Source organism: Mesoplodon bidens, assembly GCF_964165515.1.
Source record: "Mesoplodon bidens genome assembly, chromosome: 18".
In the NCBI taxonomy this organism is placed as follows: Eukaryota; Metazoa; Chordata; class Mammalia; order Artiodactyla; family Ziphiidae; genus Mesoplodon; species Mesoplodon bidens.
This window is the reverse complement of record NC_138175.1, coordinates 44,421,937-44,447,726: the sequence shown is the minus strand read 5'-3', so window position 1 is coordinate 44,447,726 and position 25,790 is coordinate 44,421,937. Positions and strand designations below refer to the sequence as shown.

The following is a 25,790-nucleotide window of genomic DNA, read 5'->3' as shown; positions in this document are numbered from 1 at the left end:
GACGGTGAATAAATATTAGTAGCTTCGCCGCGGGGCCGGCCCCTCGGACAGCAGCTCGGTGGCCGGTGGGAGTAGGGGTTGGGTGGGAGCCGGCGGCCGCGCCCACCCTGACACAGAGCTCCGACACTGACCTGGGTCATCCATCGCCGGCGCACGCGCAAAAATATACTCGCGCAAAAACACGTGCGCGCGCAGGAAAACACGTGCGTGCGCAGGAAAACGCGCTCCTGAGCGAAAAAACGCGCGCGTGTGCACGCAGACACAAACACACGCCCCCAGGGTCGGGCTACCCAACCCCCGGCTCAGAGCTCGGTGACGTGGCACAGCAGGTGAGGCTCCCCCAGGGTCGGGCTACCCGCCCCCAGCTCAGAGCTCGGTGACGTGCACAGCAGGTGAGGGAAGTGGGCCTGGCCGGAGGCGCCGCAGGTGGCAGCGGCGGCACAGCAGGTGGCCCTCCAGGGGGTAGCAGCGGCGTCCATCCTCCCCGCTCAGCTGCAGCCCGCAGTCCTAGGGAAGAACACAGCCCCGGCGCCAGGGTAAGCAAGGGAGGGGTGCATCAGAGATCTATAGGACCCTGCCCACCTTCCGGAGGACTTTGGCCTTTACTCTTTGGGGGAAGGGGGTCAGGAGCCCAGTGCTGGACACCCCGAATTGGAGAGCGTCTTACACATCCAGAGGAGCCAGCCAGGAGGGAGGTAGTCGGACACTAGGCTGGAGTCTGGGAGAGAGGGCTGGGCAGTAAATGGGGGCATCAGCATAAAAATGTGATAGTTTTTAACAACAAAACAACTGGAGTCTCCCAGGGAGTGCAGATAACTAGAAACGAGAAGAGAAAAAACAGCTGAGCTGTGGAAGCTCCAACTTTAAGAGAGGAAAGAGGAGCGGAGCCAAGATTTTAGGGGAAGATGAAAGAGGAAAACCCAAAGCAGCCTGACCTACGGGCCCAGTGAAGGGGGAGGGAGAGTCTAGGAAAGTTGCTGCGAGCTTAGGACAGGGACAACTGAGACTCACCTCCTGGATCCCCACATGGGGGTCACTGGTGACCTTGGGAAGGGGGGGAGGTCAAATGGCTGACCTCAGTGGCCTTAAGAGATAGTGGAACAGAAGACCGGAAGACATCAATTCAACAAGGAGTTTTGCTGTATGTCCCTTATCTCACCATGTTTACCACTGCAGGATATTTTATAGGCCAATTTTCTCTGCTTAACAAGTTATGTGATTCGTGTTTGACCTCTAACAGGCAGGAAATGTAAAGGGCAGCCATGGAGGATGGTATGCTGCAAGCGACAGTGGGGCACCAGGCAAGACGTACTGGACTTTTTCCTTCCTTTCACCCCCCCCGACCCCAAGGAGGCCCCTTTGGTCAGCCTCTCACTGCACCCAGGGCTGAACTCCAACCTGGAAGCTCTGACACTTGTTACCCAAAGGCCCTGAGACCAACATCTACCCCGCCCCACACAGGTGATGCAGCTGGGCTGTTGTGATGGAGCTTCATGTCCCAAGCAACTCAGGTCCCAGGTGTCCTCCATGTCCTGTCTGGCCACAGCCCCCCTGTTCCCATCCAAGGGTCTCCCCTGGGGACAGCAGCACCATGTCTCACAGCCCCGAGGCGCTGGTTGTAATCTGCCTGCAGCTTGACCTGCTCCTGGACTCTCAGCATCAGCCTTTCCTTAAGGACTGAGCTTAGCGACCCCAAGGGGACACTGCAGTCCCCAGGAGGGCAGGATGCCCTCCTACGGTTGCTGGAGGAACTGTGGCCACACCTGCTCCTGATCCCCCTTCCCTGGTCCTCCAGCAGGACTCCTATTCCCTTTGGGCCACTTGCCCCCATCAAGGGGCAGATGGACCCTAGATTCCTACTGAAGGTTTCTCACTGACACGCCTGCTCTTCCCTGGGGGCTCTGAAAACCAACACTTGGTTTTCCTCCTACCTCTCGGTAGGTCGGTCACTCATTCTAGGCCTCCTGTGTGGCTGCTCTGCCTGAATGCACCCCCGGAATGTTGGAGCTCCCTGGGCTATCCTGAGCCCCGGCTCCTTCCTCTACAGCTCTTCCTGGAAGACCTCATTTACTCCCCTGGCTTCAGTGGCCATGTACATGCCCATGATGGGACTCCTGCTTCCGGCCATGACAGTAACAAGGACTGGATTTCCCACCCTACCTTTAACAATGGCAAACTGGGCAAAATATATGAAACGATGATTCTCAGACTCTGAACAACAGGCAAGGCAGGCCAGTGATCTCTGAGGGAAGGGAAACTAATAAGGAGAGCCCTACAATTGCCCAGGTTACTACCTGGAGACATTTTTCCAGGCTGCCCATTGGTCTCTCTGAACTGAGAATTTGGGGAGGCAAAGGCAACTAGAAACCACAGGGCAGAGTATCAGAGAGGAAAGAGCTATGTAAGCCAATGACTCCCAAACTCCTGCACCTGTACCAGTCTTTATACTCCAGCACATCCGGCTGCCGCCTGGATAGTTCCGTTCAGGTGTCTCCAGCTACCAAAAGTGAGATCATCTAATGCCTTCCTCCTCTCACCCTCACTCTCTCCTGGGGTCGTAATGGACACCTTCCAACCCCTCAACTCCCACATCCAATCACTGACCAAATCCAGTCTCTTGTACCATCTAACCAACACTAAACTCACTCTACTTGCTGGAACCCAGGGCCACAACCTTGACTCTACCCGCCTCCTCAGGGAACCCCAGCCCCTACTCCCTCTTCCTCCATTCATTCTCTGCATGAGTGCATGAGTGCCCTTTCTAAAATCTCAGTGACATGGCGTCATCCTTTTTCGATCCTTCTCCACTGCCCTCAGGATAAGTCCACACTCCTCAGCTCAAGTGGCCTTTCGTCCACAGCTCCTGCCAACTTCTCCAGTGAAACAAAACAACACTCACCTTCACACCTTAGCACATTCTGCTTCCATTGCTTGAAAATGCCCTTCTCCCTGCTCCTTGGCTAACTCTTATTCATCTTTCAAATCTTAGCTTGGGTGTCACCTCCCCCAGAAAGCCTTCCTTGATTTTCCAAGGCCTGCTATGTGCTCTGAAAACTCCCCTTGATAGCAATGATGACCCTGTATAAATACTGCCTGAGTACTTGTCTCTCTGGAGGATAGAGACTGCTTTATTCTCTGTACATCAACAGCAACCCAACACTGAACATCCTCGGGAAATATTTGACTGAATGAGAAACAGGCTGAGAGAAACCATATCCTGGAGGGGAGGGAGAGACCTCACTGGGGGAGGACAGGCAGAATGGGGTAGAACCATAAAAGAGGAGGTGAGCCCACAGAGTACCTAGGGAGAAGGAGGCCTGTGTGAGAGGGGGACTACCCTGGCCACCAGCCTTCTGGGGGGACCCAGGCTCACCTCACAGTGATAGCATTCCACGTGGTAGTCTCTGTCCATAGACACCACACGGATGGTTGTCTCACAGCCCTGGAGGAAGAGACAGGGCTTGAGGCGAACTGTGTGGTGGGCACATAACTACACAACGCGCTCCTGTCATGGGGGTTGTGCATTCACACCCATGTGAGCTCTGACGTGGGTGCTCCCACGGGGCAGAACAGGCATCAGTGGGTGCACACAAATGGATGTGCGTGTGCCATAGGCCTCCTTCCACGGCTGCAGCCGAGAGCATGCACACTTGCTGACGAGAGCCATCACGTGGGTGTCAGTGTGTGCGTACGTGTTCTTTTCAGTTCTTTGGAGTCAGGAAAGACCACTGCCAGGCCTGCTTCCCCAGGGCCAGCATGTGTGGAAGACCCAGTGCCGGAGAGAGGTGCATCACCCGAGGATGTCTCCTGCACAAACTGCATCCTTCTCTCGTCTGCTCCCCCACCGTCTCAGCTGCGAGCTCGCAGAGCCCGGGGCCAGTCCTGACATCGACGGGCAACGGAGCTGAGGGGCCAGTGGGGCAGCCAAGCAGCAGGGGCCACCATTTCCCTCTAACTCATGCGGGGACACCTGCACCGTACGTGCACTGGGCACAACACATGTCCCTCAGCCCAGAGGGACAGGGGGCAGGAGCGCCTGCTCATCCCTCCCACTGGGGCCCAAGACCTGGGGCCAACCCAGGAAGGACCAGCAGGGCCAGGCGGGGCCAGGCCCCTGACCATCTCCAGGTGAGTGGTTCCTACCTGTGCAGGGAGGATAGGACGGGCACAGGAGGCACATTTTGGTGCAAAAACCCTGGAGGAATAAAGGAAACCAGAAGTGACCAGCTGAGTGACCAGAGGCCAAGGGCATGAGGACAGGTCCACCCATAGTAGCCCCATGACGTGGCCCGAGCATCAGGCCCCCTCTCCTTGTGAGGATATGTTGGGGTAGGAGCATCCTATGCCATGCCTTCTTGGCACTGGCCTTTTATGTGGTGCCCCAATTCACCTCCACCCCAGCACCTCCTCCAGGATGGCTTCTTCAGGTTCTGCCCTGGCCTCTCCCTCATGCTTCCTGCCAGCCATTGCCCCCTCATGTCCAGGCTTGGGCCTCCTCTAGCTGAGACCCCTGCAAAGCCTGGCTCCACATTGAGTACCAGGAACCGATGCCCAGCACCAACCCCATGCAAGGCAGCAGCACCGGACCAGAGGTCCGAGGGCTGAGCCTGGAGCCACAGCAACGGAGAACAGATCACCTGGTCACATGGGTACCGGACAGGCAGAAAGAGACTCTGCAGAGACCCCAAGCCCCCATTCCAGGCAGAAGAGTCCTGCCTGGCCACTAGAGCAGCGGGACAGAAGCTAGGTGGGGCAGCCCCGAGTCCCCACCGCTAGGACGAGGGGGTGCAGGCAAAGGCAGGGGGAGGAGAGGACTGAGACAGAAGGCTCCAGCAGAGATGTGCGCCTCGCCCCACCACTGAGCACACAGCGGAGGCCACAAGTGAGCGGGCCAAGAATGGAGGGCACAGACAGGCAGGCCAGAAAAATACTCCTGGGGAGAGGCAGGGGAACCATGGAGTCACACTGCTGCACAGCGCTGGCTACTCACGTGTGATAATCTCGGACACAGTAGATGTTGTTCTCCACGTCCACAGTGAAGGGCACGCCGTCCAGGCACTCGTTGCACACCGAGCACCGGAAGCAGCCCGGGTGGTAGGACTTCCCAAGGGCCTGCAGGATCTGGGGGCAGGAGGCACTGAAGGGTCAGTGTAGGTGGAAGGCTCAGCACAGCCCCCAGAAGACACTCTGGCTCTGAGCCCCTGGCAGGTCTCCAACAGGTGAAAGGGTGGGGTCCTTGACTCTGCGCATGTCAGAGGGGCTCCAGGAGCCTGGGGGAGGTTCTCACCATCTCCATGATGAGGTGTCCACACACGCTACACTTGTCAGCCGTTTGCTGGAAGCCGGAGTACTGGGAGGGGACACAGGATCCAGGATGTTATGTGACAAAGGGGCACTCGCTGCCCAGCCAGCATCTGCTTCCTGGCCTCAGGTCACCACATGAATCAGAAGGAGGGTCCCCGCCCCTGCTCCCACCCATGGCACCAGCCAGGGCACAGCTTTGACTCACCAGGAAGTCCTCCTGGCAGTATACTTTCTCACCCACATTGTAGAACGCCTTCCCGCGAAGCCGTCTCCCTGCAAGGACGAGGGTTGAGAAGGGGGTCCCTGGCCTGCTGGGACCAGGGACAATGCTCCTGCTGCCGTTTCTCAGCACCCTCCTCCCACAGACGAGAAGCGGATTGCAGACAAATTTTTAAATTTCCCTCTAATGTTATGTTATTATCATTACGCTAATTAATATTTTTTAAAAATTAAATAGAATATGTTGTTGACAAAACTGTGGTAAGAGGTTGTCAAAGCAAACATATGAAGACCTGTTTCTCAAATGTAAACTGAAGTTCTGATAATTTAAAAAAAAATTTGCTTTAAGTTCAGTGGAATTCAGAGCAGACTCCGCAGAATGAATTTCTTTTTTTTTTTTTTTTTACTTTTTCTTTATTTTATTTTTGGCTGCGTTGGGTCTTCGTTGCTCTGCGCGGGCTTTCTCTAGTGGTGGTGAGCAGGCGCTACTCTTCATTGTGGTGCACGGGCCTCTCTCATTGCAGTGGCTTCTCTTGTTGCGGACCACAGGCTCTAGGAGCATGGGCCTCAGTAGTTGTGGCTCACGGGCTTAGCTGCTCTGCGGCATGTGGGATCTTCCTGGACCAGGGCTCGAATCCGTGTCCCCTGCATTAGCAGGCAGGTTCTTAACCACTGCGTCACCAGGGAAGCCCAAGAATGAATTTCTCAATCTAGAAACGTTATTAGTACAACTCCCACCAGGTGAAGGAGCCCAATATAAAAAAAGGTATCCTTTATTCCAAGGATGCCAGGATAGTTCAACATCAGCAAATCAGTCAGTGTGATACATCACATTAACAAAATGAAGGATAAAAATCCTATGATCATCTCAATAGACATAGAAAGAAAAAGCATTTAATGAAATTCAACATACTTTCATAATAAAAACTCTCAACAAAGCGGGTATAGAGGGAACGTACTTCAACATAATAAAGGCCATATATGACAAGCCCACAGCTGATATCATAAACAATGGTGAAAAGCTAAAAGCTTTTCCTCTAGGATCAGGAACAAGACAAGGATGTCCACTCTCACCACTTTTATTCAACATAGTATTGGAAGTCCTAGCCAGAGCAATTAGGCAAGAAAAGGAAATAAAAGGCATCCAAATTAGAAAGGAAGAAGTAAAACTGTTGCTATTTGCAGATGACATAATATATAGAGAAAACCCTAAAGACTATCAAAAACTGTTAGAACAAATGAATTCAGTAAAGTTGCAGAATACAAAATCAATACACAAAAATCTGCTGTGTTTCTTTTACTAAAAATGAACTATCAGAAACAGAAATTAAGAAAATAGTCTATTTACAATTGCATCAAAAAGAATAAAATACCTAGGAATAAATTTAACCAAGGAGGTGAAAGACCCGTATATTGAAAACTACAAGACATTAACGAAAGAAACTGAAGAAGACACAAATAAATGCAAAGATATTCTACGCTTATGGACTGCAAGAATCAGTATTGTTAGAATGTCCACACTACCCAAAGCAATCTATAGATTCAACCCAATCCCTATCAAAATTCCAATGGTTTTACTGTTGGTGGGAATGAATGTAAATTGATACAACCACTATGGAGAACAGTATGGAGGTTCCTTAAAAAACTAAAAACAGGGGACTTCCCTGGTGGCACAGTGGTTAAGAATCCACCTGCCAATGCAGGAGACATGGGTTCGAGCCCTGGTCTGGGAAGATCCCACATGCCACAGAGCACCTAAGCCCGTGTGCCACAACTACTGAAGCCCGTGCACCTAGAGCCTGCGAGCCACAACTACTGAAGCCCGTGCACCTAGAGCCCGTGCTCCGCAACAAGAGAAGCCATGGCAATGAGAAGCCCTCACACCACAACGAAGAGTAGCCCCCACTCACCGCAACTAGAGAGAGCCCGCGGGCAGCAACAAGACCCAACGTGGCCAAAAATAAATAAATAAATAATTTATTAAAGAAAACTAAACTAAAAACAGAACTACCATATGACCCATCAATCCCACTACTGGGCATATACCCTGAGAAAACCATAACTCAAAATAAGTCATGTACGACAAGGTTCATTGCAGCACTATTTACAATAGCCAGGACATGGAAGCAACCTAAGTGTCCATCGACAGATGAATGGATAAAGAAGATGTGGCACATATATACAATGGAATATTACTCAGTCATACAAAGAAACGAAATTGAGTTATTTGCAGTGAGATGGATGCACCTAGAGTCTGTCATACAGAGTGAAGTAAGTCAGAAAGAGAAAAACAAATACCATATGCTAATAACTATATATGGAATCTAAAAAAAAAAAAGTTCTCATGAATCTAGGGGCAGGACAGGAATAAAGACAGACATAGAGAATGGACTTGAGGACACAGGGAGGAGGAAGGGTAAGCTGGGACGGAGTGAGAGAGGAGCACTGACATATATACACTACCAAATGTAAAACATAGCTAGTGGGAAGCAGCAGCATAGCACAGGGAGATCAGCTCGGTGCTTTGTGACCACCTAGAGGGGTGGGATAGGGAGGGTGGGAGGGAGATGCAAGAGGGAGGGGACGTGGGGATATACATATGCATATAGTTGATTCACTTTGTTATACAGCAGAAACTAACACAACATTGTAAAGCAATTATACTCCAATAAAGATGTTAAAAAAAAATTCCAATGGTATTTTTAGAACAAATGATCCTAAAACTTACATGGAACCACAAGACCCTAAATAGCCAAAGCAATCTTGAGAAAGAAGAACAGAACTGGAGGCATCATGCTTCATGATTTCAAACTGTATTACAAAGCTACAGTAATTAAAAAGTATGTTGTTGGCATAAAAACAGACACATTCATCAATGGATCAGAATAGCAAGCCTAGAAATAAACCCACACGTATATGGTCAATTAATTAACAACAAAGGACCTCACATCTATTAGAATGGCTATTATTAATAAGATAAGACATAACAAGTGTTGGTTAGGATTTAGAGAAAAGGGAACCCTCGTTCACTGTTGGTGGGAATGTAAATTGGTGCGACCCCTGTGGAAAACAGTATGGAGGTTCCTCAAAAAATTAAAAATAGAACTAACATATGACCCAGCAATTCCCTTTCTGGGTATTTATCTAAAGAAAACAAAAACACTAATTCACAAAGATATCTGCACCTCTATGTTCACTGCATCATTATTTACAATAACGGAGAGATGGAAACAATCTAAGCGTCCATTGATGGATGAATGGATAAAAAAATTACACACACACACACACACACACACACACCAGAATATTATTCAGCCATAAGAAGAATGAAAATGAAATCTTGGCATTTGCAGCAACATTGATGGACCTTGAAGGCATTATGCTAGGTGAAATAAGTCAGACAAAGAAACACAAATGCCGTATGATCTCTCTTATATGTGGAATCTTAAAAAAAAAAAAAAAAAAAAAAAAAGCTCATAGACCCAGAGAAGAGTTTGATGGTTGCAAGACACAGGGGGTTAGAGATGGGAGAAATGAGTGATGTGGGTTTTTTTTAGTTTAAACAAATTGAACAAAAACTTTAAAAGGCATCCTTGTCAAAACCACAGCCCCAGCAGACCTATGAGAGGCCATTAGAGTCAGGAGATGACAACACGTAACCAGGAGCAAGAGGGAACCTCCCCCACCTGATGAAGGGCACCTATGAAAGCCCCAGAGCTCACATCAGACCTAATAGTGAAATAGTAAATGCTTTTCCCCTTAGGATTCAACAGTATACTGGATGTGCTAGGCAGTGCAATAAGACAGGTGAGAAAGGAAAAACTATAAACACAAATGACATGATTGTGTTATATACAAAGTCATAAGGAATCTATGAAAAAACTGCTAGAACTAATAAGTAGGTTTAGCAAAGCTGTAGAATAGGTGGTCAATATATGAAAACCAAAAATATTTTTATATTCTAGCAACAAGTGATTGGAAAATAAACTCACAACTTTTATTTTTATTATTTTGAATGCATTTTACTAGCACCTTCAGTATTCCTTTTTTTTTTAATATCTATTTATTTATTTGGTTGTGCCAGGTCTTAGTTGCAACATGCGGGCTCCTTAGTTGTGGCATGTGAACTCGTAGTTGCAGCGTGCACGTGGGATCTAGTTCCCTGGGCAGGGATCAAACCGGGCCCCCTGAAGTGGGAGCGCGGAGTCTTAACCACCGCGCCACCAGGGAAGTCTCCTAAACTTACAATTTTTAAAATGCATTTATAACAGCATCCCCAAAAAAACATAAAATACTAAGGGAAAAATTTAAAGATGTGTCTGACTTTACTCAGCAAAACCAAACTTTGCTGAGAGAAATTTTAAAAGAGCTACATAAATAGAGTTATACCACTGCTGGAAGACAGTTCTCCATTGGATCCCTTCCATTTCTGCACATCTTTCAAACGGCTTGCGGCTTTCATTCCAAATTATCTTTCCAAGGACGTCTGTGGAGCAAACTGCTTAGAAGACAGAGATAGCATCTCCCTCTGAAGCAGAAGGCAGGTTGGTTTGCTGTTCAGTATAAATAAAGATAATGTGCTTCTCTGGGATAAGAGTCACACAGCTTTGCTGGCAGCCCATTATAAAATCCTGGGGTTCCCTAAGCTCAGGTTTCCTCAGCCATGACATAGAGACCCACCGCCTGTGCAGCACACAGCTGGCATCCATGTCACCACTGTGGGACCAAGGAGGGCACACAGAACCGATGTGAACATGAAGCTCACGCTGCCTGCAGTGCTGTATGTCCCAGGAAGGTCGTGTCTTCAGCCAGCACCTGTGAAACACTGGCAGGCTAGCTAGTCAGCTTGCATGCAGGAAAATATCTTGGACCCTGCACAGTTCCGACAACCATCCTCATGGCTTCAAACGTTCTCATGTCAATTCTCCCCAAATTGATCTACATATTCAGTGCCACCCAATCAAGTTCTCAGCACTCTATTTTTTTTCTGTGGAAACTGATGTGCCAATTTTTAAATTTATATAGAAATACAAAGAACCTAGAATAGCCAAAATAATCTTGGAAAAGATCAACAAAACTAGAAAACTTACACCACCTATTTTAAGACTTACAGAAATCAAGACAATGTAATATTGTGGTAAGGAGAGACAAAAAGATCAGCGGAACAGAATGGAGGGCAAAAATAGACCCATAAATATTTCAACAAACATACACGTGGGAAAGCAAAGTCTTTTCAGCACATGGTGCTGGAACAACTATATATTCATATGGAAAAACGAATAAGACTCAATTCCTTACCTCATACCATAGAGAAAAATTAACATGAAATGGTTATCAACCTAAACATGAGACACCTAAAGCTTCTAGAAAATAACAAAGGAGACTATCTTCACGACCTAACAGGGGACAAAAAATTTTAAGTCACCAAAATAATAACCGTAAAACAAAAAAAAAAAAGGAAGAAAATATTCACAAAACATCTGAAAAGAACTTTTACCATATATATTCCTATAACTAAATAATAAAAGACAACTCCCAATTTAAAAACTGGGCAAAAGAGGGACTTCCCAGGCAGTCCAGTGGTTGAGACTCCACGCTTCCAGTGCAGGGCCTGCAGGTTCAATCCCTGGTCAGGGAACTAAGATCCCACGTGCTGCATGGCAAGGCCAAAAAATTTTTTAAATAAAAATAAAATAAGGGCTTCCCTGGTGGCGCAGTGGTTGAGAGTCCGCCTGCCGATGCAGGGGACACGGGTTCGTGCCCCGGTCTGGGAGGATCCCACATGCCGCGGAGCAGCTGGGCCCGTGAGCCATGGCCGTTGAGCCTGCGCGTCCGGAGCCTGTGCTCCGCAACGGGAGAGGCCACAACAGTGAGAGGCCCGCGTACCGCAAATAAATAAATAAATAAATAAATAAATAAAATAAAAAGGGAGTAAGAATTAAATTAAAAATTATTTTTTTAAAAAACTGGGCAGAAGACTTGAACAGACTTCACAAAAGAAGATATAAATGGCCAAGAAACAGAAGAAAAGATGCTCAAACCTCATTAGTTGTCAGGGAAATGCAAATTAAAACCACAGTGAGATACCACTTCAAATCCATTAGAATGGCTAAAATTAAAAAGACTAAAATACAAGTTGTTGGCAAATATGTAAAATAACCCAACTCTCTTACATTTCTAGTGGGAGTATGAAATGATACAGCCCCTTTGGAAAATAGTTTGGCAGTCTCTTATGAAGTTAAACGTACACTTAGCCTATGACCCAGAAATTCCATTCCTTGGAATTTACCCAAGAGAAATGAAAACATTTGTCCACAAATGACCTGTACAAGAATGTTCATAGCACAACCTAGTATCTATCAACAGATAAATGGATAAACAAATTGTGGTATATTCATACAATAAAAATGCTATTCAGCAATAAAAAGGAGTGAGCTACTGATTCATGTAACAACATAGATAAAAAAAAAAAAAAATGCGGGGCTTCCCCTGTGGTGCAGTGGTTGAGAATCCGCCTGCAAATGCACGGGACATGGGTTCGAGCCCTGGTCCGGGAAGATCCCACGTGCCGCAGAGCAACTAAGACCATGTGCCACAACTACTAAGCCTGCGCTCTAGAGCCCGTGAGCCACAACTACTGAAGCCTGCGTCCTTAGAGCCCGTGCTCTCCAACAAGAGAAGCCACCGCAATGAGAAGCCCCGGCACCACAACGAAGAGTAGCCCCTGCTCGCAACAATGAAGACCCAACACAACCTAAATTAATTAATTAATTAATTATTTTTTAAAAAGAGAAAGAAAATAGTACATACTATTATGGTTGCATTTACATGAAGTTCTAGAACAGACAAAACTAATCTATGATGGTAGAAATCAGAACACTGGTTGAGTGGATGTGATGGGAGAACATATGGGGATTAACTGAAAAAAAGGGAAGATGAAAGTTTCTCGGGTGTTTAAAATTTCCTATAACCTTGTTAGGGGTGTGAGTAATATAAATGTACACATTTATCCAAAATCTTTGAACTATATACTTAAGATCTGTTTGCTGCACTACATGTAAATTGTACTAAATTAAAAACAAAAACAAGGGGCTTCCCTGGTGGCGCAGTGGTTGAGAGTCCGCCTGCCGATGCAGGGGACACGGGTTCGTGCCCCGGTCTGGGAAGATCCCACATGCCGCGGAGCGGTTGGGCCCGTGAGCCATGGCCGTTGGGCCTGCGCGTCCGGAGCCTGTGCTCCGCAACGGGAGAGGCCACAACAGTGAGAGGCCCGCATACAGCAAAAAAAAAAAAAAAAAAACAAAAACAAAAACAGGGCTTCCCTGGTGGCGCAGTGGTTGAGAGTCCGCCTGCCAATGCAGGGGACACGGGTTCGTGCCCCGGTCTGGGAAGATCCCACATGCCACGGAGCAACTAGGCCCATGAGCCATGGCTGCTGAGCCTGCGCGTCCGGAGCCTGAGCTCCGCAATGGGAGAGGCCACAACAGTGAGAGGCCCACATACTGCAAAAAAAAAAAAAAAAAAAAAAAAAACAAAGGTAAACCGAATATATCTTGTGCCAGAGTAAAGGAGTGCTCAAAGAACAATGGGGACATGTCAAAAGGGCACAGGAGTCAACTGGAAGGGACTTCCTCTGGCAATCTGAGCATCAAAAAGAATAATGGTGGTACTGCAACACATTACATGAATACAAGTCCATAAGTAATAAGAATACTCACAAAAGAAAAAATATATTGTTTGAGTTTTTTCCTTAATAAAAAGTTTTCAGGGACTTCCCTGGTGATCCAGTGGTTAAGACTCCGCACTTCCACTGCAGGGGGCATGGGTTCGATCCCTGGCTGGGGAACTAAGATCCCACATGCCACACAGAGCGGCCAAATAAATAAACAAAATAAAGTTTTCAAACATCCCCTAGGGAAATGCACCTTCAACATACACCTCAATGAATTCCCACAGACTTCCACAATCAGAAATTACAAAACACATGAGGAAACAAGGTATCATCACCAAGAGTGAGGAGAAACAATAAACAATAGAAGTAGGACTTCAAAAGTCATCAGCTATTGGGATAATTAGATACAGAATACAGAACAGGTAGGTTTAATATGCTTAAAAAATAAAAACAGATGTCCAAAACATGAAACTACAAAGATTTCTTGGACACATTAAAAGCAATGCTGTACCCCGGAGGAATGTGAGGAGACAAGTGAAAGACCCAAAAAGAAGAAAAAGCAAAAGCCCTGGGGGCTTCCCTGGTGGCGCAGTGGTTGAGAGTCCGCCTGCCGATGCAGGGGACACGGGTTCGTGCCCCAGTCTGGGAGGATCCCACATGCCGCGGAGCAGCTGGGCCCGTGAGCCATGGCCGCTGAGCCTTTGCATCCGGAGCCTGTGCTCCGCAACGGGAGAGGCCACAACGGTGAGAGGCCCGCGCACCGCAAAAAAAAAAAAAGTCTCGGGAGGCTACTTAGGAGAATGGAATGGAAGACCCATGTGTCTCCTCCAAACCCCAAAAAAAGAAATCTTTTTCCAAGGAGGAGCTGGTTAGTAGTGATCCTGAAGAGACAGCTGGCAGTGGAAGTCTTACCAAGAGGAAGAAATCCTTCCCTAAAGAGGAACCAGTTAGTGACCCTGAAGAGTCAGGAAACAAGAGGGTCCCCAAGAAAAAGAGGAAATTCTCTTCCAAGGAGGAGCCACTCAGCAGTGGACCTGAAGAGGCTGCTGCCAGCAAGAGCAGCAGCTCCAAGAAAAAGAAAAAGCTCCGAAAGCTATCCCAGGAAAATTAGAATGGACATTTCCCTAGTAGGGCATAACTTGCAGAGATATTTCCCAACCAATCCCCTATAGCCCAATAAAAATAAAAATTAAAAAAATAAAATTAAAAAAAAGCAATGCTGTAAACAAACAAACAAAAATGATCCTTGGCAGTTATGTTTGTGGCAGTATAAGGTTTGTTTTCCCATATGCTTCACAGTGTCTTTTAACGAATAGAGGTTTTTAATTCAAATGTAGCCAAATTTGTCAACCCCCTCTTTAAAGTTTGGCAGTTTTTGCGTGAAAAAAAATTTTTTCTTAACCAGAAGACTGGTAAAGATATGTTTCTATATTTATTTCTAAAATTGTCAAGTTTTTCTTTACCCATTTAGGTCTTTGATACACCTGGATTTAATTTCATTATTTTAGATGGATAACCACTTCTCCCAGAACCATCTGCAACATTGTCTCTATCACCCATCAAGTTTTCACACAGACATGGGTCTGTTTCTAAACTCTCCACTCTGTTCCATTGGTCTATTTGTCTATCCTTGCCCCAGTACCACATGAAGTTAATTAATGTAACTATACAATATATACTGACACCTGGCAGTGGAAGTTTGCCCAACCTACTCTTCTTCAAGATCATCTTGATTATTCTTAGCCTTTTGCTCTTCCATTTAAATTTTAGAATTAGCTTGTCAAATTCACAAAAGCCTGCTTAACTGGAATTACAATGCATTATAGATCAATTTGGAAAAAACTGACATCTCAACACTATTTTATATACCCATGTTCAACAGTATATGAATATTTACATGATTAGGCTACATTTATTTTTCTTGTCTTACTGCAATGACTAGGACCTCCAGTACAATGCTGAATAGAAGACATGATTGCAGGCATCATTGTCCTTTCCTCTTTTAAAGGTCCATTTTTCTTATATTTCACCACTGAGTATGATGTTTGCATAGATTTTTAGTAACCAACTTTTATCAGGCTGAGAAAGTTCCTTTTTATTTCCAGTTTGCTAAAATCTGAATGTCAGATTTTATTGACTGGTTGTTCTATTCCTATTGAGATGATTATATAGTTTTTCTTCTTTAGTTTGTTAATGAGGTGAGTTACATTAATGAATTTTCTATTGTGACTCCACTAGTACTCTTCAGGGAAGCTCAACTTGGTCATAATATATTATCCTGATTCATACACTGTTGAACTCAGTACCAGTGGAAAGAAGAAGGGAATAAATAAGAACACAAGAAAAATTCCCAGAACCGAAGGGCAAGTCTCCAGTCTAATGGGGCTCTGTGTGTACGCAGCACCACCAATGGCACAAAGCCTACACCAAACATAAAGAAAGTATCCTAAGCCAAGTAGCTACAATGCACAATCTCAGGAGCACCATTCCTGCGGCATCTATGTAAGTGGCAACCCCTGCAACTGTGCAGTTCACAGCCCTTTCCAGAGGCTATTGCAGGATTTGCTCAATGATAGCCCTCTTCCTGAGATCTCGCAAACGGAAAAAAACAGATCACACACACACAAATGAGAATCAGAATGGCATCAGAATTGAGCAGTAACCATGGCTTCTGGAAGATAAATCTATGACTTCAAAATGTTTAGTGAAAATTATTTCCAATTTGAAAATCTATTCCCAGTCAAACTACAAATTGTGAGGGTTGAATAAAGGCATTTTAGACACAACAGAATTCAGAAAATTTACCTCCCACATTGCCCTGCTTAGACAACTACAGCAAAACACTGGACAGTTTTGGTTGTTTCACAGCTTCGATTCCTCCCTACTTATCCAAGTTGTGTTCAGTAACCAACCTTACCTCAGACAGCCTGGTGTGTTTAAGGGAAACCTGAATCCACTCCCCTATCAATGGATGGGTTTGATTAGTATAAAGCTAATTCTTCTTCCCTTGTAATGGTTCAGAGACTCAGGCAAGTAAGTCAATCAAATCATAGCACTCCCCCCAGCCACAGGGGGCTTGGTTCAGGAATGGATGTGTGAGATGATCTGGCCAATGATATACAGGAAGATGTTTGCTAGATGTTTTCTGGAAAAGAAGTTTCCCCACCCCAAAAACACGACCAGAAGAAATGGCCCCTCTTCCTCCAGACCAGTGGTGTCCCAATGGAAGTCTCAAGCTGCCTCAGACATTTCACTACCATAAGAGAAGTCGCCCTAAGGATAAAGCCAAACCCAAGGGAAACACAGCCAAGCTATTCATAGGGCCTAAGCCACTAGATCAATCCCAGCCTGAAGCCAGCCTTATCTCTGGGCTCCCAGTTCAATGAGTCAAGAAATATTCTTAGAGTTTAAGCCTCCTCAGCAGCTTTTCTGTAACCTGCAGCTGAAAGTTTCTAGGAGACAGTGGATTCAATCCAACCAATATACATGAGAAGGCACAGAATGAACACCCCACAGGGGACCACAGAGCAACTGGCTCAGACTAAGGAGAGGCCAGGGGCTCCAAGGGGGAACTCAAAAGAATGCCTACTAAAATGGGGCAACTGGAGTGGGGAGAGGAAACTGAAGGATATGTTAAGTCAAGACAATGCAAGGAGAAGAAAAGGTTAAAAAGAAAACTCCAGGAAAAGTAAATGACTATAAAAAAAGGAGATATAACCCCAGTATAATCCTTGGTTCTGCAGTGAATAATATTTACATAGTCATATATTATAGTAATATAAACCTGGTTTATTGACTTAATCACAACTTATGATGACTACACTGAGAAGACGGAAGGAGAGAGGGGAGAACAGTCAGCATGAGAACCTATTCCTCACCTACCACAGCAAACATAAGTAAATCATTTCCAAAACTGATAATCAAGAAACAGCAGTGTATGCTGTTAGAACACGGAGGTGCCTACTAGATGAAGTTGCTAAAAAATACTAAGTGGCTGCCCCTGGGGAACAAGACCGGGGTAGAAAGATAAGTGGGTTTTTGCTATTGCAAAAATAGCTTCTCAGGACTATCTGACTTAACACTGTGTACATATTACACTTTTTTTTCTTTTAACATCTTAATTGGAGTATAATTACTTTACACTGGTGTGTTAGTTTCTGCTTTATAACAAAGTCGTATTACACTTTTATAAAATAAAATGTTTTGTATTAAAATGTTTTGTGTATATAAATAAAAGATGTCTTCTCAGGGCAAAGCATGAAAGAACAGTAAGAAGATCAAGAGTGCAGACTTATTAGGTTGGTTGGATTATAGTTACTTTTTTCTTTTATAACTTTGTCTAGGTTAAATTAAAACATTTAGATTTTATACAGTGTGTAAAATTAGGACAAAAAATATATTGCAGGGAAAAAAATATTAGCCTCATATCCAGGCAGGCAGAAGGCACATCTCTGGCTCCACAAGCCCCACCCAGGCAACCAAAAGACATCAGTACCCTGCCCAGGACAGAGGTTCCAAAGCCAAGGGCTAGAAGGGCAGCCTTTCCCTGTGGCCAGCAAAAGGCTCCTCCCTGGCCTCACGCCTCCCTCCCCAGGGCCCAGCAGATCTCCCCAGGAGCCTGGGCCTCTCAAGCAGACTAGGCCAGAAGAAAAGGGGCCATAACTCAGCCTCCTCCACACTCCAGCCTGGGCCAGAGCTGGGTGGTCCATCTGTCTGGGACTTAGGTGCAAGGGGATCCACAGTGCAAGAGGGACAGGGGAGAGGTTACCTACCACAGGAGTTGCAGGTGAAGCAATCGGTGTGATACAGGCTCCCCATTGCCTGGCACGCCTGTCTCGCTCCATAGATGCCAAGCCCACACTTGATGCAAATCCCTATGGAAGAAGAGGCAGGAAAGAGCAGCGATCAGCACCAGGACTGTGGACTTGAATGGACATGCATCTGACTCCCAGTCCTAATGCTGCCCAGCCACGTGATCTTGGGCAAGGAAATTCCATAGGCCTCCATCGCTCCATTACTAATGGCTAACATGGGGACAGGAAGGGTACCACTACTTAGGGTTTGCTGCTGTTGTTTGAGGACTCAAAGAGTTTAGCAAAGCACGTGGCAAGTCAGAGCTAACTGACACTGTCCACACCATCAAAATTACAATGACATGTTTATACCTGGAAAGTTGGTCTAAGCCCCTTCACCTTGATCTGCTCGTGGACAGAGGGAAAATCCTTTCTGCTGTCTATGAACCCAAAAGAATGAAGACCACATAGACACAATCAGGGCAGAATCCCTGACCCTCCCAGCCACACCTCCTTCATCTGTACAATAAGGTCAAGTTATTCTCTTGTTCAGTCAACAAATGGACACTGACACCCCGCATAGTTTAGGTGCCAGAGATTCTGCAACGCACCAAACAAATCCCCCCCACCTCAAGGAGCCTGTATTCCAGTGGAGAGAGATGGACAACAGGTAAATCACATCTCAGGTAGAAACAAGTGCTATGGAGGAAAAGAAGGCTGATTAAGAATATGTCTGAGTGTGTGATTTTTAAAGAGGATGGTCAGAGAAGGCCCCAGTGACAAGGTGGTATCTGAGCAAAGGTCTAAAGGAAATAAGAGAGGGAAGTTGCTCTGCAGGGAATAACTGAGTGGACTTGGGGACCACCCCAGGGTGGGGTGCTTGGCAGGCAGGGGAGGGGTGGTAAGGAGAGGGGTGGCCAGCAATGCCAGGGCAAAGGCCAGCACTAGCCTTAGGGAACTCTCTAGCCAGCCCTCCTAGAGACCGTGGAGACTGCAGGTGTCCAGCCCAGACATCAGAGGTCCTCTTACAGACTCACCAAAGGTCTCCCATGCCACAAAGAGCATGGAGACGGGCCCCCCCTGCCCCCTGGACCCTAAGTCTTCTGGCTGCTTCAGGACATGCTGCCCTCACCCTCTCCTTCCTGCTTTCCACCAGATCTCTCTCCTTACATTTACCACGGCTGAGCATCTCCCACCTTAAAAAAAACCTCCCTCCCCATCAGCCACCCCGTTTTCCCCCTCCCCTCAGTCAAGAAAGAAAGCTTAGTCCACATCCTGTCATCTCCTAACGGTGCAGATTTATGGACTTTCTCTTCTGATCTTGCTAAAGGGGGCCCTCTCCTCCTCTCGGGTCTCCAGAATATGACCCGCACCTGGCTTTCTAGTTCTTCTCTCTTCCCAGTTCTACTGGGTATTCCCTTGCTCAGTCCTGGGTCTCCCATGCCTCAGTCTCCCCAGGGGAGGGAGAGACAGTTCAGATGCCCTCAAACCAGGCAGGAAAGTAAAAGTGGCTGGTGGGCACCCAGGTGAATGGAGAAGAAAGCCATGGCCGCCGGAGGTCACAGACACGCCTCAGCTCCACTGATGGCTACCGGGGAGGAATGCAGGGCCAGCTCTTCTAAAGATTCTGATTTTTCAAGAAAAGCTAGAAATCTAGATTTGTGCATGAAATCTTTCCATACTGAAATTAATTGTTAACTTAAATGTTTTGAGAATTTGAGAGCCAAACACGCCACCTCTACAGGTCTCCGCAGGTGGCTTTACCCCAGTGCCATCTGCTCCCAAATGCTCACCCCTGCCGAGGCTCCTGGCACTCTGCCCAGCCTGGATCCCTCTCCTGAGCCACTAATCCACCTCCCAGATGGCCCCAGACCACCTCAGGTCCAGAAGAGAGCTCTGGGTTCCTGCTCAGAAAACGGCACTTTCAGGAAGCATCCAGGTCTACCCCATCTTTCTCACCTCCAACTCTGTTCCCTACTCTGGACTTCATTCCCTCCCCTCACTCCCACTGGCCCGATTCAACGTCATCAATTCTCATCCCACTTGCTGTTTCAACAGCTTCCTCACAGCATCCTACCCTGGCCCCCGATAATCCATCCCCAAAACTGCAGCCAGACTTATCTTTCTAAAGTGAAAATGACCCACCCTCACACCTTCACTCTTGTCCATCAACTTTGAAAACCTGGCCTTGTCATGTGACTAAGTTACCAGCAAACACGATGCAAGGAGCAAAAGTCGGCTGCCTATTGGAAGCAGAACAGAAAGATGGGCCAGAGGGGAAGTTATGAGCTTGTATTATTTGTTTCTCGGTTCTGTTTGATTTTTTGCTAAATATGAGCTTGCAGCACTTTAATGAAAATACGCTGAAGGAGGACAACCAGGACCACGAGGTACCTCCAAGATCCAGGGAGTAGACTGCTTCGGAGGAGAGCTGACTCCACCTTTGGGATGCAGTAAGATCCAGACCAACAAGACCTGGCAAATGCCCTCTGGTGTTTGGGGCTGAGGCTGGGGCATCGCCAGGGTGCTGAGCAAGAGCTGGGTCAGTCCAGTGGGAGGAGACAGAGACGGGCTGAGGGGAGATCGAAAGCGGATAAGCAAAGACGATGTCAACCAGACACTAGGATGCGAAGACGGGACGAAAGGGCGGATAAGGCCTTGGGGCCATACAGGTTTGGGTTTGTTGTTTTTTCTTATTTTTGTTGTTGTTGCTTAATATGTTATACATATTTATAAACAAAAGAAAAGGGCCAGCGGAAAGAGGAAAGCTGAAGATGGAGGAGGTACAGGTTGGAGATGGAAGGACCTTCATCCTCAGACCTGGACATGGACTTGAGAGCCTTCAGGGAAGGGACAGGAAGCCAAGACTGCAACTGCTGACGCCATTATCCTCAGCAAAGTAGAAAGCACGGGCAGGGCCAAAGAGAGAGGCAGGCTGTTGAGGGACTGAAAGAGGGAACTGACCAAGGCTCAGAGTGACGGGTGGTGCCCAGAAGAGCACCAAGGTTAAAGGCCATCACTCTGCGGCCTAATAGAGAGGCAGAAAAGGGGGCTGCAGCACTGACTTGGAGCCACGGTTCTGCAGGGCAAACAGCAATCAGAGGAACCAGACGTAGTGGTGAGACGCAAGCTGCACCCAGAACTGGAGACAGCTGAAGCGAGGCAAATCCAGGGTGTGGCCTTGGGGGTGGGCGGCTGAAGAGAAGGCAGAGAGATCACCAAAGTGAATGAGGTTCTGGAGGCCTGAGGCTGTTGGCTGGCTCATGGCCAGCAGAACTTGGTCAGGAGAGATGTCCATGAAAGCAAGAGAGCAGCCAGGAGGTGAGCGGGCGCCAGCGCCAAGAAGAAGGGATGGACAGAGAGGAAAAAACACTCCAAGGGTGAGGTTTATCAAGATCTCTTGAGCTCATGCTACCTGCAGACTTCCTTTTGGAAAATGTTGTACTATTCAGGTTGATCTGTACGAAACTGCCACTTTCATAGCCCCAAGATGTGGAATATCGGCAGTAAGATAACAGCAGTTCAAGCAAATGGCTGCTCATATTTTTTAAAAATCAGGAAAATGTTACCTAGATCTGGCTTCTCTTTAAAAAAACCCCGAAGATCTATCATCACTGACCTCCCACTCCCACGTGGCTTCAATGGGAGCAGCAGGTCCCATGAGAAAGGATGACCCATCAGCCCCCTCGCTTCTCCCACTACCTGCCCCGGTCTTCACACACAGATTCAGGAGTAGCTACGGAGGCCCAGAGAACACACCCCTGCCCAGGCCCTGCAGCGAGTGGGGACAGGAAAAGGGGCGGTCTCCCCGGGAGAGAGCGCTGGAATCTCATTCTCTTCAGAAGGCAGCCCAGCTTCTGCTCCTGGTACCCGCCTGGCATGAGAGGCAACGGCTTCCCACTCCCTCCCAGCTCCCAGGCGGTCTGACAGCAGCCTCCGGACCTACGAGACCGCAAATTCTCACCGTGATGCTCCTAGATGAGCAGGTCCCCTCCCAAAGGCAGGACAACCCTTTGGCCTACACACTCCCTTGACCACCTGACCCCTCCCTGGGCTGCAACCCCAGGGAGTATAACGGAACCGTACACATCCTTACTTGTCTCCTTTTGCCCACATTCTTCCCTCGGCCTGCAGTGCCCCCACTGCCTGTCCCATGCAACCTCCTTCCCTCTCAAGATCCAGTTCAGGGCAGTCCTGAGCTGCTAGCTGGAATGAACCATGAAATACAAACTCCAGGACGGACAGCCTCAGTCCCAGACATGATAACCACCACCACCCCTTCCAAAGCCAGGTGCCTACTTATCAGTGAAGGACGGAGGGAAGCCCCTCCCCAGGCCTCCCCTCAGAACCTCAAGCCTCAAGTTGTCCAAAGGACTTGGGATCAAAGGGCCAAGGTCAGACTGAGAAAGGGAGGCTGTCAGAGACTGGTGGTCTTGGCAAATGATGTGAAGCAGGATTCCCTTCGGAAACATCCCATATACACAGCACAGCCGAGAGCGAGGGCAGCGCAGTATGACCAGCTTAGTCTCCCCCCCTCCCCGCCAGCGTGGGCTTCTCCTCCCTCAAAGACTCTACTTTCAGCCACTACCATTATCAAAGCCTCAGGTCAGGCGGGCGCCGGTGGTATCCAGGCCACGCCACCTCCCTGCCCCTGTTCACAGCCCTTACTGCTGGGGGAAGGGAAACACACAGCTTCGGCTGACCGGCTGATCACAAAGCATCGAGTACGATGAGCTGAAGCAAGTGCCAAGGGTTAAGAAGAAATTATTCAAAAATAGCTTTTTCTGCCTATTAACGTGACTTTTTCTCTAAATTAGGGGCAACGCATCCACTGACTTTGCCAGAACTCCCGGCCCGGAGACCCAGAGGCTAAGCCACTGTCCTAAACAAGCCCCAGACCTGGAGGTTCACACACACACTCCGTCTGCGGGAACAAACGTCGCCAGCTCCCCAGCCCCACGGGAGGGAGACACGCTTTTTGCAGCCCGGTCCCTTGTCCGAAGCCCAGCCCTGGGCCCACCCAGCGCTCTCCTCGGCCGAGCCGGCCGCCTACCCGGAGGTCGTCCCCGACCCCCGACGAGGATAGCGGAGGCCTGGGGCCGGGGCGCGCGGGCCGCGCGGCCGCGCTAGCTCACCGAAGTAGTCCCGCGCAGTGCGCGCCTCCAGCGCCCGCTCCAGCTCTCGGGTCAGCGCCTCCAGCCGCCGCTCCGCCGAGCTCGGGGCGCCCTCCCGGCCCGGGGGCAGCTGGAGCGAAGGCAGAGCGAAAGGGGCCGACCCGGCGGGCTCCGGGGAGCGAGCCGGCGCGGAGCAGGCGCCGGGCAGGAGCAGGTCGGGGTAGGCGCCGGCCGAGCCGCGGGAGCCGAGGCTGGACACGCTGGAGCGCGCGCTGCCCACCGACGGCGGCCCGGGGCCCGGGCGCGGGTCCGAGCGGCCCGAGCGCGGGCTGCCGTGGCGCTGGTCGTAGCCCAGGCTGATTCCGCTGGAGCGGGCGCTGCCGCTGCCGCCGCCGACTCCGTCGGAGCCCGCCAGGCTAGCCCGCGGGCTGCCCGCCGGCTGAGCGCTGAGCTCGGGGGCCGCCGCGCGCCGCGGGCCTCGCTCCCCGCGGCTCAGTCCGTCCACCCCGGCCTCGGGGCCGCCGCCGCCGCCGCTGCCCTGCCCTCTGCGGCCCAACGCCTGCGCCGCCTCGTCTCCCGGCCCGGGACGCGGCCCCCGCCGACCCCGGCCTGGAGAGTCGCCGCCCGGCTCCAGCTCCCGCAGGGCCAGCCCGGCCAGGAGCAGAGCCGCCTCGTCCGCGGCCGCCCGGGAGCGCTGCATGGCCCGGCCCGCCGGCCCCGGCGCGTCACCTCCGCCTCCGCTTCCCGCCGCCGCTCCGGCCGCGCCGCCGCATCGTCCGCCCGAAGCCCGGAGCCCGCCCCGGGACCCCTGGGCGCGGGGCGGGGCCGGCGCCGGGCCGGGGTCGCTCTGCGGGCCACGCGCGGGCCGGGGGCCGCGGCGCTCCGCTCGGTGGCGCGCGCGGCGGAGGAATGTGCGCTCGGAGGCGCCGGGCCGCGTCCCCTCCTCCTTGCGGCTGTGCGGGGGGCGGAGGGACTCCTTTGTGGGGGCAGGAATGCGAGGAAGGAGACGGCGCTGCGGCCTCTGGAATGTGGGGGGAGTGGCGGCGGCGGAGCCGCGGTGTCCGCGCTTCGCCGCGAGCTCGGAGGGGCGCGGAGCCTACGCTGGGCCGCCGGGGCGTGCGGCTTGGAGCTGGCGCTCGAGTGGCGGAGCGGCCAGCTGTGGCGGGGCGGGGCGGGGTGGGGGGGGCCGGGGGCCCGGGCTCCGTTGTGCGCCCCGACCGTCGGGCCCCTGGAAAGATCCCGTATCCCCGCGGGCTGAGCTGGAGGCGGCTCCCCCAGTCCCGGCCAGAGAAATATGAGCAGTTGACAAACGTTTCCCACATCCTCCCCCATCTTACTTCCCAGTGTCGCCACGGTTTCAGGCGCTGGGCCGGACAAGTTCGGCCTTGGGCAGAAGCGCTGCACCCATCCGCCCCAGGGCACTGGAGACCACTGCGCGTCTCCAGCAGATGCGACCCCAGCATCTAGCGTGACCCCGAGATCCTAGCGTGTCCCAGGGCCATGTGGCTGCGCACTGGTTTCGGGTGCCCCCACCTGCCTGGTGGGGAAGGCGCCTTGTACTAGGAGCTGGGGCTGGATGGAGACTGGTCCCCAAGGCTGGTCGCCGTTCACAAGCGCCCAAGGCCAGGCGAGGCCGGAAACAGGCCTCGGGCTAAGCCAGGGGGCGGGGAAGCCTCAGTTGTGACCCACGGGCAGTCACCAAGAGATGTGAGGACTCCTCCTTTTTCCAGCACCTGCCCACAGGGGCTTGGGTGAGGCGCCAGTCCTGGGACAGGATAGGGCCTTGGGGCCACATGGTGGGGGAGGGGAACGAGAGGTGACTAGGGCTTTGTCCCCCAAAATACAAGCTACAAAGCCCTTGTCATACATTTCAAACAGCTTGTAGGAAAGAAAAGCAAACCATTATCTGTCAGGGCCTGTGGATCCAGGAAAACAACCTTGAGTGGAAGAGTTCTCTTATTTCCAGGCACCTCCCTCCTCAGAGAATTCCAGGAAGGCACACACAGTGTCTCAGGGAGCAGGAAGCCTGGATGGGGAATGGTCCCGGTGCAGACTGAGCAGGGCTCTGACCTCAACATTGCTGAGGAGCTCACTGTGGCACATTCTCAGCTGTCAGGGGAGCAGTGTCCGACCCAACTACTCCTCCCTCCTTCCACCTCTCAGAGCTGGAAGAATTCCAACCCTACAACCCAGGCTGGGGGGTGGGGAGGCACAGGTAGGGGCAAGTGGTTTGGAGGGAGCAAATATCCAGAGGAGCCATCTGGTGAAAAATGATCTTCCACTCTGAGAAAGGAAAATAAATTAAATCAACAGTAAGGTATTATATTTCACTGATCACATTATCTATCTACCATTTGTAAAAGGAAATATTGGCAAGACTGTGGTGTATATTTGTGTATATTTTACTGGTAATGAGTGTCAGTTGGTACATCCTGTCAGAAAGAACAGTTTGGTGTTATTAACATCCTCACAAACAAAAACACTCTTGAAAGCAGTAATGTTCCAAGTATCTATTCTAGGCAAGTAATCCCAATGCAGACAACAGTGTACCCACAAAAGTGTTTATCACATTACTTATGTAATCTAAACAGTCCTACCTAGGATCTCCAGCCTTCTGAAAAGGAGCTCTCTGCCCTCAAAGGTACTTCTTGAATAACCGTTCCATCCTTTCCTGACCACTTGAGCTTT

At 49.7% G+C, this 25,790-nt stretch overlaps 1 protein-coding gene across 2 annotated transcripts; it reads right to left on the bottom strand.

Annotated features, from left to right (window-relative positions):
* Positions 1 to 23,916, bottom strand: WTIP (WT1 interacting protein). 2 transcript variants are annotated; one of them, XM_081216492.1, is made up of 8 exons: positions 23,124 to 23,916; positions 17,968 to 18,069; positions 5,510 to 5,577; positions 5,288 to 5,350; positions 4,991 to 5,121; positions 4,144 to 4,195; positions 3,374 to 3,442; positions 1 to 507 (listed from the first exon to the last, which is right to left on the bottom strand). In XM_081216492.1, the coding sequence occupies exons 1-8, from the start codon at positions 23,800 to 23,802 to the stop codon at positions 367 to 369; spliced, it is 1,305 nt and encodes a 434-aa protein (XP_081072618.1). In that variant the 5' UTR covers positions 23,803 to 23,916; the 3' UTR covers positions 1 to 366. The 2 variants fall into 2 exon arrangements, with proteins under 2 accessions (XP_081072618.1, XP_081072619.1); XM_081216493.1 differs by lacking the exon at positions 4,144 to 4,195 and having other exon boundaries at positions 359 to 507.
* Positions 23,917 to 25,790: the final 1,874 nt, after the last annotated feature.

Coding starts and splice junctions, on each gene's coding strand:
- WTIP (XM_081216492.1), bottom strand. CDS start 23,802: ATGCAGCGCTCCCGGGCGGCCGCGGACGAGGCGGCTCTGCTCCTGGCC. Junction 18,070..23,123: donor CACTGCGCGGGACTACTTCG/GTGAGCTAGCGC, acceptor CTTCTTCCATAG/GGATTTGCATCAAGTGTGGG. Junction 5,578..17,967: donor CTTCACCTGCAACTCCTGTG/GTAGGTAACCTC, acceptor TCGTCCTTGCAG/GGAGACGGCTTCGCGGGAAG.